The 14,910-nt window shown below is 41.4% G+C and overlaps 1 protein-coding gene across 1 annotated transcript in view; it reads right to left on the minus strand.

The window, feature by feature from the left end:
* Positions 1-11,572: 11,572 nt before the first annotated feature.
* The window catches only part of MAPK4 (mitogen-activated protein kinase 4), a 63,297-nt gene continuing 59,959 nt past the window's right edge, over positions 11,573-14,910 (minus strand). The window contains exons 5-6 of the mRNA XM_058170924.1: positions 14,393-14,594; positions 11,573-12,260 (exon numbers count right to left, since the gene is read on the minus strand). Of these exons, the coding sequence (XP_058026907.1) occupies positions 11,573-12,260; positions 14,393-14,594 (890 nt within the window). The remainder of the gene's footprint in view (positions 12,261-14,392; positions 14,595-14,910) is intronic.

A 14,910-nucleotide genomic window follows, 5' to 3' on the forward strand; every position in this document is an offset into this window, starting at 1 on the left:
TTCTGGATAGGACCAGCAAAGGAAGTGGGCGGAAAGGAAGGCGTCTGATTGGGGGGAATAGATGGAGAGGCCGGTGCGCGCCGGCAGGTGAAGATGCGAGAATGATGAATTGGGGGGGCGGGTTTTCCTCGAGATGAAAGTGAAAGCAGCTTGGCACGTGCTCTACACGGTAGACTCCAGTTTGCGTTTGAATCCATTTGCAGGAGACTTTATTAAACTCTAAATCTCGCTTTATGGGTTGCAACGCGTCGCTTAAGAGTTTTCGACTGGGATGTTGCATCACTGCAATCACTAAATTATCTAATTTATGTTTTATGGTTTGGTTCTGCAACCCAACAAGACAGACACAGACTTCAGAAGATAATTAGAACTGCAGAAAAAAAAATGGCTACCAACCTGCCTTCCATTGAGGACCTGTATACTGCATAAGTCAAAAAGAGGGCTGTGAAAATATTTAGACCCCTCACATCCTGGACATAAACTGTTTCAACTCCTACCCTCAAAACGACGCTATAGAGCACTGCACACCAGAACAACAAGACACAAGAACAGTTTTTTCCCGAAGGCCATCACTCTGCTAAACAAATAATTCCCTCAACACTGTCAAACTATTTACTGAATCTGCACTACTATTAATCTTCTCATAGTTCCCATCACCAATCTCTTTCCACTTATGACCGTATGACTATAACTTGTTGCTGGCAATCCTTATGATTTATATTGATATACTGACCATCAATTGTGTTGTAAATGTTGTACCTTGATGAACGTATCTTTTCTTTTATGTACACTGAGAGCATATGCACCAAGACAAATTCCTTGTGTGTCCAATCACACTTGGCCAATAAAAGTTCTATTCTATTTATGCTTGATCTGTGTCGGGCAAAGATCGTGCATTTTTCCGCTCAGGCAGGACGTTTGGAATAGAATGGAATGGAATGGAATAGGATAGAGTAGAGTAGAGTAGAATAGAAGAATGGAATGGAATGGAATACAGGAATAGAATAGAATAGAATAGAATAGAATAGAATAGAATAGAATAGAATAGAATAGAATAGAATAGAATAGAATAGAATAGAGGAATGCAATGGAATGGAATGGAATGGAATGGAATACAGGAATGGAATGAAGAGAAGAACTGGAAGGGACCTTGGAGTTCTTCTAGCCCAACCCCCTGCTCAAGCAGGAGAACCTATAACTAGGGATCGGCAACCTTAAACACTCAAAGAGCCACAAAGGTCCTAACCGGAAGCCCCCTGTTCAATTCTAGAGCCAACCAGAAGTCCGGTTCCCCCACTATAGAGTCTCCTCCTAGCATGGCATCCTTTTTCCTCTACCTGTCCTAACCAAAAGCCCTATCAATTGTGGAGCCGACCGGAGACAGGGAGCTACAGCAAAGGGATGAAAGAGCCACATGCGGCTCCCTGACCTATACTATTTCAGATAAGTGGCTGTCTAGACTCTTCTTAAAAACCTCCAGTGATGAAGCGCCCATGACTTCTGAAGGCAAAGCTGTTCCACTGTTTAATTGTCCTCACTTTTTGGAAATTTCTCTTTTGTTCCAGATTGCTTCTCTCCTTGATTAGTTTCCAGCCATTGTTTCTTGTCTTGCCTTTTGGTGCTAGACTCAGATGGGCCATGAAAAACAAGTTACACATGATTTCTTATACTCTTTATTTTTATTTTATTTTTTTTATTTACATTTATATCCCGCCCTTCTCCGAAGACTCAGGGCGGCTTACAGTGTATAAGGCAATAGTCTCATTCTATTTGTATATTTACAAAGTCAACTTATTGCCCCCCCAACAATCTGGGTCCTCATTTTACCTACCTTATAAAGGATGGAAGGCTGAGTCAACCTTGGGCCGGGCTTGAACCTGCAGTAATTGCAGGCTGCTGTGTTCTAATAACAGGCTTCTTACCAGCCTGAGCTACTACGGCCCTTTATTTAATGGTGCTCTTTTTAATGTAGTTTTAGTTGTGATCGGCAAAATGGCAAACAGTGTTGCCTTGCAACCCGTTTCGAGCATGAGTGTCAACATAGATAAAAGTGGTCCGTGCTCCATCTTGCAAACCATTGGCTGCTACAAAAACAGTGAAAAGGACAACCCCAGTTATTGACTTAACAACTGTGACAGAAAAGGTAGTAAAATGGGGCAAAACTCACTTAACAACAATTTTTTGGGCTCAGTTGTGGTCGTAAGGATTCACTTCATTGGCACGGCAGGGTTCGGTATGTGTTCCCCCTGGTAAAGATCAACTTTGCTCCAGCCAAAGAAATACATGCTTATGCAATCAATTTGAATAATGTAAAATCAGAAAGTAGCGAGGTTTCAAGGTTTCTTCCCCTTTCCACAATGAGGTATCTGAATTATGTTGCATGTTGACCAGCAGCAGGCGGTATGTAACCAGTTTTGTTTTATAGGGAACTTATACATATATCATGAGGTGAGATGGCGCAGTGGTGAGAGTGCAGTACTGCAGGCTACTTCTGCTGGCTGCCCGCTGGCTGCAATTTGGCAGTTCAAATCTCATGAGGCTCAAGGTTAACTCATCCTTCCAAGGTGGGTAAAATGAGGACCCAGATTGTTGGGGGCAATAGGCTGACCCTGGAAACCACTTAGAGAGGGCTGTAAAAGACCTGTGAAGTGGTATATAAGTCTATTGCTATGCTATGAATTTCAAATGGAAATTCAGCCCATAAAACATGTACAGTGCATTAGCTTTAGGCGCTAACTAGGTCCTAATTATAATACTGATAAATAAAACTGTTTTGGTTTGTAGATTTTTGTGATTAGAACAATTTGGCCTCTGGTGGCTCTACAGACTAATGCAGTCTGTTATTAACACAGCTGCTTGCAATTACTGCAAGTTCAAGTCCCACCAGGCCCAAGGTTGACTCAGCCTTCCATCCTTTATAAGGTAGGTAAAATGAGGACCCAGATTGTTGGGGGCAATAAAAGTTGACTTTGTATATAATATACAAATGGATGAGACTATTGCTTAACACAATGTAAGCCGCCCTGAGTCTTCGGAGAAGGGCGGGATATAAATTCAAATTAAAAAACAACAACAACAACAACAAACTCCCTGATGATTTAATATTTTTACCTGTTTTAATATGTTTAGTTTTGTGCGTTACCCAAAATGCACTGGAGTTTCATGGCCAATAAATCTAGATAAATCAATAATGTTATCAAATGTGCTGTGCTGTAATATGAACTAAGTTATAAAATGACTAGCAAAAGGCAGTTCACAATCAGTTTTGTTCTACGTGGAACTCCTTGCATGTACATTGCAGATCGTTATGTATACAGAATTCAAACCTTCTGCTGGAAATTAAGCTCATAGACCCATCCACGTTAGATGACGGTATATAATGCATTACCTTTAACTACTGCAAAATGCAATGTGTTGCAATCTATAATCTAACCACTAAAACTCTGTTTATAACCTTCAACTGGTCAAAACAATGCATTGTACAGCAACCATTTTTGATCCAACATACCTCAAATGGCCTAACGTACATAATGCGTCCAAAATCTGGAACTCAACAATTCTCATGGGAATGAAATTTGGCAAACGTGTGGTTATTTCAGTGCTATCTCATCATATCTAATGCTCCCTGCCAGCTTCCTGCAAGGAAAATCAATGGTTAAGCCAGCAGGAAGTCAGAAGTTGCTCATAGCTCCCACTGCTTTTTTGCCTTCCTGTGGCCATTCTGTTTCTCTGCTCAGGTGAGTAAATAGCTCTGAAAAGATGACTCAGTGGATCACAGATTATCTAGTACAGGGGTGTCAAATTCAAGGCCCGGGTGCCGTATCTGGCCCACAGGATGCTTAGATCTGACCCGCGGGGCCGCTCTGGAAACAGCAAAGGACTAGCCTGCGGTGCCTTTGCCAGCGAAAACAGTGGCCCTCCCGAGCTCTGTTTTAGCTGGCAGAGGGTTGCAGGAGGCCATCGCAGCAGAAAACGGAGCTCGGGAGCCCGTTTTCACTGGCAGAGCACTCGTGCCACTACAGGCGCCTCAACATGTGTGATGTTGAGCTGACCACGCCCACCCCGGCCACCTGATGCGGCCATTCATGAAATTGAGTTTGACGCCCCTGAGTGAACTATACTATAAGCAGGCAGAAACTTCTATAAAGTGCTAACTTATAACTGATTTCTTGTCTCAAGGATATCGTATTTTATGTTTTCTATGAAGATGATTTAAATTGAACATGGAAAGCTTTCAAAGCCTTCCCAGAAAATTCTACTTTCCAAAATTTGGTAAGAAAGCAATATAAAACATTTAAGGTAGTGATGATGCTGATATGTATTTACAATAATATTTTAATTTAAGAACATATATATTTTGATTTGTACAAAGAAGTTTCACTTATTCATTTAAATGCCCACAACTTTATGCTAGCTTTATGTCTGATTTATAGTGGGTTTTTTTTTTTCCAGGATTCAGCTATGATTACAAAATGAAATAGAGAGGTACATAATACATCCAGGGGCTTCAAGTTTTCACCATAAATACAAGTATCATCTGGATTGATCTTAGAAAAAAAAATCCTGGACAAATTTTGTCTTTGGAGATGCTTTTGTCTCAAGTCTGTATTTTTCAGTTCATAAGCCAGAGAAGAGATGCATAGAGCAGTCAAACTTCCCTGAAGGCAAAGCAGGAGTGGAGGATATTCACCCATCTTCTAATTAGGCCACTAGTATATCAAGTTATTCATCACAACAAAATAAACTGAGAACACCTTTCTACAAAAAACCCCTGAATTTTGTTTTTATTCCTTTTTTTTTTTTTACAAGAAACAGGGTACAGGTAGTCCTCGACTTACCATCGCAATTGAGCCCAAAATTTCTGTTGCTCAGCGAGACAGTTAACTGAATTTTGCCCCATTTTAAGTTGTTAAGTGAATCACCGCTGTTGTTACGTTAGTAACACGGTTGCTAAGTGGAACTGGCTTCCCCATTGACTTTGTTTCTCAGAAGGTTCCCAAAAGATGATCATATGACCCAGGGACAATGCAACCGTCATAAACATGAGTCAGTTACCAAGCATCTGAATTTTGATGGTGTGGCCACGGGGATGGTATAATGCAGAGGTCTCCAACCTTGGCAACTTTAAGCCTGGCGGACTTCAACTCCCAGAATCCCCCAGCCAGGGATTCTGGGAGTTGAAGTCCGCCAGGCTTAAAGTTGCCAAGGTTGGAGACCTCTGTATAATGGACCTAAGCACTGGTGGGATTCAAATAATTTAACAACCAGTTCTCTGCCCTAATGATTTCTTCCAACAACCAGTTCACCAAACTGCTCAGAAAGTTAACAACCGGTTCTCTTGAAGTGGTGCGAACTGGCTGAATCCCACCACTGGACATAAGTGTGAAATATGGTCATAAGTCACTTTCCTCAGTGCCATTTTAACGTTGAAGGGTCACTAAACGAACTGTTGTAAGTCGAGGACTATCTAAAGTGTGGCATAGTAATTACAATGATTAAAGTTAGCCCAGATAGATTTGGTTCAATTCTGGAAGCTTATAGGAAACTTTAGACTTGCCAGCCAGGTCTACAATTAGACAGGTAGGAATTACCACAATATAAGCAAAGTTAGCATGTCGGAGTAATAACATATTTGAAGGTTGTCCAGTGGAAAGGAACCTCAAGGTTCTTGTAATATGATGACCAAGAGACACCTCCTCCAGATTTGAGGTTTTTCATAGCAATTCACGTATACAGTAAATTTGGTTAATACATTATTCACGCTTAAATTGTCGAACCAAAGGAAATGATAAGCTGATGGATACTGCGATCGTTTTATCAAACTTTGAAGAAGGTTCAAGACGGGGTTTTTTGTTTACATTTTTCTACGATGATTGAGGTATATAAATACTTCCGAACGTTTGTTACAGATTTTTTTATTATTATTATTTTGCTCTTTGTAAAGGTAAAGGTTCCCCTCGCGCATACGTGCTAGTCGTTCCCGACTCTAGGGGGCAGTGCTCATCTCCGTTTCAAAGCCGAAGAGCCAGCGCTGTCCGAAGACGTCTTCATGGTCATATGGCTGGCATGACTAAACGCCAAAGGCGCACGGAACACTATTACCTTCCCACCAAAGGTGGTCCCTATTTTTCTACTTGCATTTTTTACATGCTTTCGAACTGAAAGCTGGGACAAGTAACAGGAGTTCAGCCATTACGCGGCACTAGGGATTCGAACTGCTGAACTGCCGACCTTTCGATCGACAAGCTCAGCGTCTTAGCCACTGAGCCACAGCGCCCCTGCTCTTTTTAGACCATGTCTAAACACCTGAAAACGTTTTACATATTTTCCTCAACAGGTCCTCTGGGTCATCTCTACCTAAAGCTTGTGATGCAGATCAGAGGGAATCTTCTCATATCTGTACATCTGTATCTTTTTTCAGCAATTTCATGATTTTTTATTTCCGAACATGCAGTTCAACTGCAAAGAATGATTGACCCAGAGATCAAAAATCAAACATAGAGGCAACTGAACTTTTTATGTTTTTGCTTGAACACGTTTCGCTTCTCATCCAAGAAGCTTCTTCGGTTCTGACTGAATGGTGGAGGATGGAAGGATTTATATTCCTTGCAGTCATTTGGTAGTTAGCACTCTTCCTGAGAGTTGCTGAGGCCACTTAGAGATTCATCTGTGCCCTCGGGGTCACCTGAAGGGGCCAAATGGGTGTGAAACCTTCATAGAACTGTAAAAGGACTCTGTTGTAGACTGAAGATAGATGATGTCATTGTGACCTAGGCCCAAGTAGTTATTACCAGACACAATCAGTCCTAAACAAATGTATTTCATTAGAACAGCTGAGAATGAAAGTAGTCCAAATTAAGTCCAAAACAAGTCCTTCAGGCCTATCATAAACCTTTATCTTCTTTGGCACCCTGCCAAAGGCCATTTTTGGCAAAGCCCCACAAAGTTCAGAAACAAGAGATGCTGACTCAAAACAGATTTAGCAACGTTGCTTTCCTACAAAGAGCCCAAGAGCCTTTGCTGCTCTTTTAAGCCTTATGGGAGGGGCCAATCATCTCCTGGCCTTAATCCCAAATTGTCTTTTTTGCTATAGGTGATCTTGCCTTCTGGCAGCTCTTCACATGCGTGCACTAGGAACAGGCTCCTCCTGTTCCTCTGCCCCTCTGCTGTCTGCCTCTGGAGGCTCCGGAGTCCGTGCATCACTGCCAGATGGTCCTGGCCCCATCTCTGCCTCCAACGCAGAGCCCTCGTCCGGGCCTTTCCCAGACTCCAGGACTGGCCCATGGTCCTCCCCAGCCTCCTCAGTCCGACTCCGCTGCCAGCTCCGCGGGCTGCTGGTGGACCACAACAGTCATATCCCTCCCCCTCTCTTGAGAGAGGGCTGTTCAGTTTTGACATAGATGGCCTCTTTTACCCCTCTTTCAAACCAGCGGTCCTCTCTGTCCAAAATGAGGACTTTGCTATCTTCAAAAGAGTGACCTTCGTCTTTCAAATAGCAATAGCACTTTAGAATTACATACCGCTTCACGGTGCTTTTACAGCCCTTTCTAAGCGGTTTACAGAGTCAGCCTATTGTCCCCAACAATCTGGGTCCTCATTTTACCAAACTCGGAAGGATGGAAGGCTGAGTCAACCTTCAGCTGGTCAGAATCGAATTCCTGGCTATGAACAGTGAGCCTGCAATACTGCATTCTAACCATTGTGCCATCACCGCTCTTCTACAGCTGGACTGCTGAGTCCTTCCATTCTCCACCATTCAGTCAGAACTGAAGAAGCTTCTTGAATAAGAAGCGAAACGTCTTCAAGGAAAAAAAATAAAATCCAGTTCCTTTTTTGAAAAACCACCTTTGGGACAACCATGACCTGGATGACTGAGAATCTCCATAGACATGCAAAAAACATTTTTTTTCATTCTGATCCAATAAATACTACATGCTCTTATAACCCAGGCCACAAAGCTAAAATTGTAACTATATTAGAAAATGGCTGATGCTAGAAAAATTGGTTATAAATAGAAGACATTGTAACATTCTTTATTTTTACTTTTCCTTCATTTATGCACATTCCTCTTTCTCATAACAATAAAAAATGATTTTTTTCCTTCCTTTCTTTTGAAAAAGAATGTTCTGGATAGCCATGTCTGTTTCCACAGTATAAAAAAAGTCACAGTACAAGCAAAATATATTATTCTTTTCTGTTACTGCTCCGATGATGTTTGAAATTGTACCATATTTTGAACATTCCTGCTAAAAGATATTTCCTTACCTATGCATCCAGCAGAAGTAAATATCTGTGTGCTTTAAAAGCTAAATAATCAGCAAGCTACGTTTTTTCCCCATTTGAGCAGAAGACATTAAATCAATTTTCAAAAAGATGCAAGTAAGCTTTTTTTAAAAGCAAAGTACATACTATTTACAGGTTTTCAATATTTTCTTAAAAAAAATTATCAAGTGGTTAATTCGAAGTAAATAACTTTTTCAATAGATGCATTAAACTCAACCAATTAAGGTGCACAGAAATGTGAATGAAACAGATTCATTGTATGCTTATTTAAATATGCAAGTTTCTTTGAAAATTTAATTGATTCTTTTACCTTGTAGTAACACCTTAGTGTAAAACAATTGTGGCAAAAGGACATAAATTTGGTTTTGAGTATTTCTGGGAAACTCTTATGAATGTACTTCTTAAAATGTGTGCCAGATAGATAGATTGCAGCCTCAGTGCCAAACATATTTCTATTTTAGAACATTGATTTTCCAGCTAGATCATTGTTTCTTAACCTTGGCGACTTTAAGATGGATTGACTTCAAATCCCAGAATCCCCCAGCTGGCTGGGGAATTCTGGGAGTTGGAGTCCACCCATCTTAAAGTCGCCAATGTTGAGAAACAGTGGATCTGACCATCTCTAACATTCAAACTCTTAGCCTAATTCTTACTTTGTCAAACATTTTATGGCTGTATCAAAACCAACTTCTAGACAAATTCAACATGCTGTTAACAAATGAGCATTTAACTTTAAAATTTAGAATTCATCTTTTGCTATCTGTCTGCACGGATTCTCCAAAAAAACCTTTAACGTAGTTTGATGAACTTTTAGGCAGGATAACGATTATTAATTTGCAATGTCCACTAGTTATCAAGTTGCCGGATGGCATTTAAAAAAAAAGAAAGGGAAACAGCAGCCTTCTACAGATGGCGGTTACGTCTGAAATTTTGAGAAGACACCAGGGGACTCAAAAACATCACAAAATGGTTGGTGAAAGTTGCTTTTTGACCCCTTCTAAGGTAAGAATGGCCATGAAAATACGCTAGAAAAGGAGGTTATGACACAAGAAAGAATAGGTGGGTAGTGTTTTTTTACAAAATATACCTCCAACTTAAAAAAATGCTCCAATGAAAAGATGGATGTGCACTCACCAAACCTGTAACATCTCCCTCTCTCTCTCATATACATTCACCCTTCTTTCTCATAAACAGGCAGAGACATTATCCGCCTTTCCTCCTCACCGTTTCACCCACTATACACTGGGTGAAAACTGGGTTAATAGCAGTTAACTGTGAGAGGGATCTTGGAGCCTTAGTGGACAACCAGTTAAATATGAGCCAGCTGTGGACAGCGGCAGCCAAAAAAGCCAACGCAATCCTAAACTGCATTAACAGAGGGATACAATCAAGATCAAGTGAGGTACTAATACCCCTCTGTAAAGCCTTAGTAAAACCACACCTAGAATACTGCATCCAGTTTTGGTCACCACACTATAAAAAAGATGTTGAGACTCTAGAAATAAAGTGCAGAGAAGAGCAACCAAGATGATCGGGACTGGAGGCTAAACCGTATGAAGAACGGTTACAGGAACTGGGCATGGCTAGTCTAGTGAAGAGAAGGACCAGGGGAGACATGATAGCAGTGTTCCAATATTTGAGGGGCTGCCACAGAGAGGAAGGGGTCAAGCTATTCTCCAAAGCACCTGAAGGCCAGACAAGGAATAATGGATGGAAACTGAACAAAGAGAGATTCAACCTGGAAATAAGGAGAAATTTTCTGACAGCAACCAACCAATGGAACAGAAGTTGCCTTCGGAAGTTGTGGGAGCTTCATTACTGGCAGCTTTCAAGAAGATCCCCATTCCCTTGCCACTCCAGGGGAAGGTTACTGCAAAATCCCCATTTCCTCTCGATCAGCTGGGACTCGGGAGGCAGAGAATAGATGGGGGCGAGGCCAGTCAGAGGTGGTATTTACTGGTTCTCCGAACTATTCAACATTTCCGCTACCGGTTTTCCAGAACTGGTCAGAACCTGCTGAAACCCACCTGTGGCTGAGTCCACCTGGAGCTCATCAAGGATTGAACTCCAGGCAGCGGGCAGAGTTTGCCTGCAATACTACACTTTTTAACCACTGTGCCACTAGGGCTCAGTTAAATTAATTCTGGCTTATTTTACAACCTTTCTTTCCAGTTGTTGTTAAATGAACTATTGACTTTGCTTATCAGAAGGTCACAAAAGGTGATCACACGATCCTGGGACATTGCAACGCTCATAAATATGAGACAGTTGCCGAGCATTCTAATATGGATCACGTGACCATGGGGATGCTGCAGTAGTCGAAAAGTGTGAAAAACGGTCATAAGTCATATTTTTCAGTGCCACTATAACTTCAAACTGTCACTAAATGAACTGTTGTAAATCGAGGACTATATGGGAAAACTTCTCATTGCAGCTCTCAACTGAGCCATCAACTAATTAAGGTCAGGCCTCTAAGCCAGGGGTCTCCAACCTTGGCAACTTTAAGCCTGCCAGACTCCAATTCCCAGAATTCCTCAGCCAGAGTTGAAGTCCACAAGTCTTAAAGTTGCCAAGGTTGGAGACTCCTGCTCTAAGCCAATGTTTCATTCTGTAATTTGGCATTTCTCCATCTAGGACTTCATGGATTATGGCTGCAATATCTAGATTTCCCAAAGGTGCGTTTTGGGTGGGAATTCTGAGCTTTGCAAGAGTGGCGAACTTGGAGGTTGCTTGGTTACGGATGGCTAATGAAATGCATGGGTGGTAATCCTGGCCAGCTTTGCAAAGTCAGCAATAAGGATGACAGAAGCAAGAAATAATCTTTGGGCTTTCAGAAAAGGTGCCAGGCCAGTATGGATTATCTACTTCCAAAACCAAAGTGCCTGGTTTTCCATAGGAAGATCTCTTAACACCACCTCATAACAGGAAAAAAAAATAGGTAGAATTAACAGAATAGCATCCTTTGAATTTAAGGATTTTTCTGCACTGAAGTCCACAGGTAAAGGCAAGGCTGTTAAGGCAGTAATATTAAAAAAAAATTCAGTATTTCATTCACACCTCTAGATTACTTTTTAAGTTGGCTTCCAAGGCATAGAAAAACGAGACCTTGGATTTGTGCTTGCCTTTAAGTTGAAGGCCTTCCGACAATTATCGGATAAGGAATTGATGCATTCCATGGGCATTCAAACCTGGGTGACAATTCAATCGCTATGCGGGTACCGTGTTAAAAACCGAATGTTAGAGGAGAATAACCATGGATACTAGTATAAGCCAACTTCTGTTCCATTATTTACCACCTCTCTTTATGAAACCCTTCTGTCTGAACAATTTCCTTTGGGTGTTCTGCTAGACAGGCTCCGTTGATGTCTTTGAGTTTGTTATCGGGTAGATCCTCCGGCTTTGTGCAAAGTTTTAAGGCTCTGGAAATGAAGACATCCAAGTCAAACTGCGGGTCGGTTTTCTTGTCGACTTCCTTGGGTTCTTTGTGGAGACGCGGAGGAGAAGATGGCAAACTCCGTTCCTGAATCTCCGGAAGCGCGTTGGGACAGTCGAGCCCCGTCTGGGTGCTTGTGACCCACTGCGCGATCTCTAGGAAAAGGTTGGATGGATCCTCCTCTAGAGTTATCTCTGGCTCGGGGGCGATAGATGCTCTTTTCCAATGGGACAAGTCTAGGATGAGCTTGGGTTCGGAATAATGATGGAGCTTGTTGTCTCTCCACAGCAACTTGTCTAAGTAAGAAGGCGAGCCAACCTTGTAATCACAGGAGTGCCCGGAGTCTCCTTCAAACGTTCGGTCCATTGAGGAATGCGACTGCTCCAAAAATCTCTCCGAGCTACTCTGCGAATATTTGCGGGGATCCACTTGAGCTTCCTCGGCAGTGGATTCAGATCCTGCACGGGGATCTCGTTGCGCCTCGTCCAAATCGTGGCATTTTTCGTGTCGCCATTCCACATCCGAGGATAAGCTTACTTGGTACCTGTTTATTTGAAATAACTACAGGGTTAGGCACAAATGAAACATTGCACGTATACTAGTTAAATGTTCCCATCACCAGCTGGAGGGCTTTTTCTTCCATTTTATTTTTTTCTGAACGATTTCAAAGCTTGGCACCTCTTTGGCTGATGTTCCTGTCCTAGGCAATGACAGAAACTTGGAATAGTACCAATGAATGACTCATCTTATTTCATTTGTACTCTCAAGGCTTATTTGCATCTGTACTAAAATCAGTAAGATATACAATTCCTCAAGAAAGAAGTCGAAGTACAAAACAAAAATAAGAGCTCCTTAGTGCTCTCTGAACTTGGCTGTTTTCTTGTAGACCCAGGGGTGTTAAACTCAATTTCATTGAGGGGTGCATCAGGGTTGTTTTTGACTTTGGGGAGGGGGGTGGAACGGGCGTGGCCAGTTCGACATCACTCATGTCGGGTGGCCTGAGTACTCTGTCGGAGAAAACAGGCTCCCAAGCTCTGTTTTCGGCTGCAACAGCCTCCTGCAACCCTCTGCCAGAGAAAATGGAGTTCGGGAGGGCCACTTGCGGCCCTCCTGAGCTCCGTTTTCGCTGGCATAGGCACAGTGGGCCAGTTTTTCGTTGTTTCCAGAGCAGTCCTGCAGGCCAGTTCTAAGCACCCTACAGGCTAAATCCGGCCCCCGGGCCTTGAGTTTGATACCCCTGTTGTAGACGTTTCATTAATTAATTATTTATTTATTATTTCAAATAAATAAATAAATAAATTACCCAAACTAGATAATGATCAGTGATATTACCTAGCTTGGGTAATGAAATGTCTGCAAGAAAACAACCAAGCTCTGAGAGCACCAAGGGCCTCTCATTTCGCCCCGAGCTAAAAATATTTTCCTTTATCGACAAAACAAAATTGTACAATGCTACAGATTATCTTAATATTTACATACTGTACGGTAATTGTCTTTGTTTTGCATCATTTGCAATTTTTGATGGCGTTTTGATGGCCCATGGTAGGGGAGAAGTAACTCTTATTTTCAACCTCTTGAAATCTTATTTATTATCTAACTTTGCCATAAATCTGCAAAGGGGCCAACAACATATTTATCTTAATATATTTTACTATTGTATTGTATATTATATATTGTCTGTATCTTATGATTTATGTTGATTTCTTTTATTTAGTATCCTGTGACTATCACTGGGTTTTGTATCTTATGATTTATAACTGTATTTATGATTAAGATCATGATTTATCACTTGTTGCTTTTATGTACACTGTGAGCTTATGCACCGAAGACAAATTTCTTTTGTGTCCAATCACACTTGGCCAATAAAGAATTCTATTCTATTCTATTCTATTCTATTCTATTCTATTCTATTCTATTCTATTCTATTCTATTCTATTCTATTCTATTCTATTCTACTCTACTCTACTCTACTCTACTCTACTCTACTCTACTCTACTCTACTCCACTCCACTCCACTCCACTCCACTCCACTCCACTCCACTCCATGTTTTCTATTCTATTCTTTTCATTCTTTAACATTCCTTTCCTTTCCATTCCATTCCATGTACTCTATTCCATGTAGACTCTTCTCTTCTCTTCTCTTCTCTTCTCTTCTCTTCTCTTCTCTTCTCTTCTCTTCTCTTCTCTTCTCTTCTATTCCATTCTATTCTATTCTATTCTATTCTACTCTACTCTACTCTACTCTACTCTACTCTACTCTACTCTACTCTACTCTACTCCACTCCACTCCACTCCACTCCACTCCACTCCACTCCATGTTTTCTATTCTATTCTTTTCATTCTTTAACATTCCTTTCCTTTCCATTCCATTCCATGTACTCTATTCCATGTAGACTCTTCTCTTCTCTTCTCTTCTCTTCTCTTCTCTTCTCTTCTCTTCTCTTCTCTTCTCTTCTTCCATTCCATTCCATTCCATTCCATGTTTTCTTTTCTATTCTATTCTATTCTATTCTATTCTACTCTACTCTACTCTACTCTACTCTACTCTACTCTACTCTACTCCATTCCATTCCATTCCAAAACTTTAAAAGTAAAGAAGAAAGCACACTAAGTTCGGAATAGAATTTTCCCCTCAGAAATTCTGTATTTCTGCATAAACTTAGGGAAGAAACGTACCTGTCCCAGTTGGACATCTGGCTGTGATTAGCTTCCATCAACAAAATGTCATCAATCTCATCCTCAATCCGGAAAGGATGCTGAGAAACAGGTTCATCCTCAGGACAATAGTACGGCCTCATAAAAGGATGCTGAAGGCCCATCTCTGCTGTCAACCGGTCCATCGGATTGAATGTCAATATCTTTTCCAAAAAGTCAATAGCTGCAAGAGACAGATATATAATCAAACCAAGAGTACATTCACGGGCCCAGTGAGTCATCCTCAACTTAACAACCATTGCAGCACCCCTGTGATCACATGATCAAAAATTGGGGCCCGTGGCAACCGGCATGTGTTTATGACGGTCACCATGGCCCGAGGTCATGTGATCGCCATTTGCAAAGTCAGTGGGGAAGCCAGATTCACTTACCAACCATGTTACTAATTTAACAACTGTGGCGGTTGACTCACAACTGTGGCAAGAAAGGTCGTCGAATGGGATAAAACTCACTTATCTGTCTTACTTAGCAACAGAAAC

This window comes from Ahaetulla prasina, chromosome 2 (genome assembly GCF_028640845.1).
Source record: "Ahaetulla prasina isolate Xishuangbanna chromosome 2, ASM2864084v1, whole genome shotgun sequence".
NCBI lineage: Eukaryota > Metazoa > Chordata > Lepidosauria > Squamata > Colubridae > Ahaetulla > Ahaetulla prasina.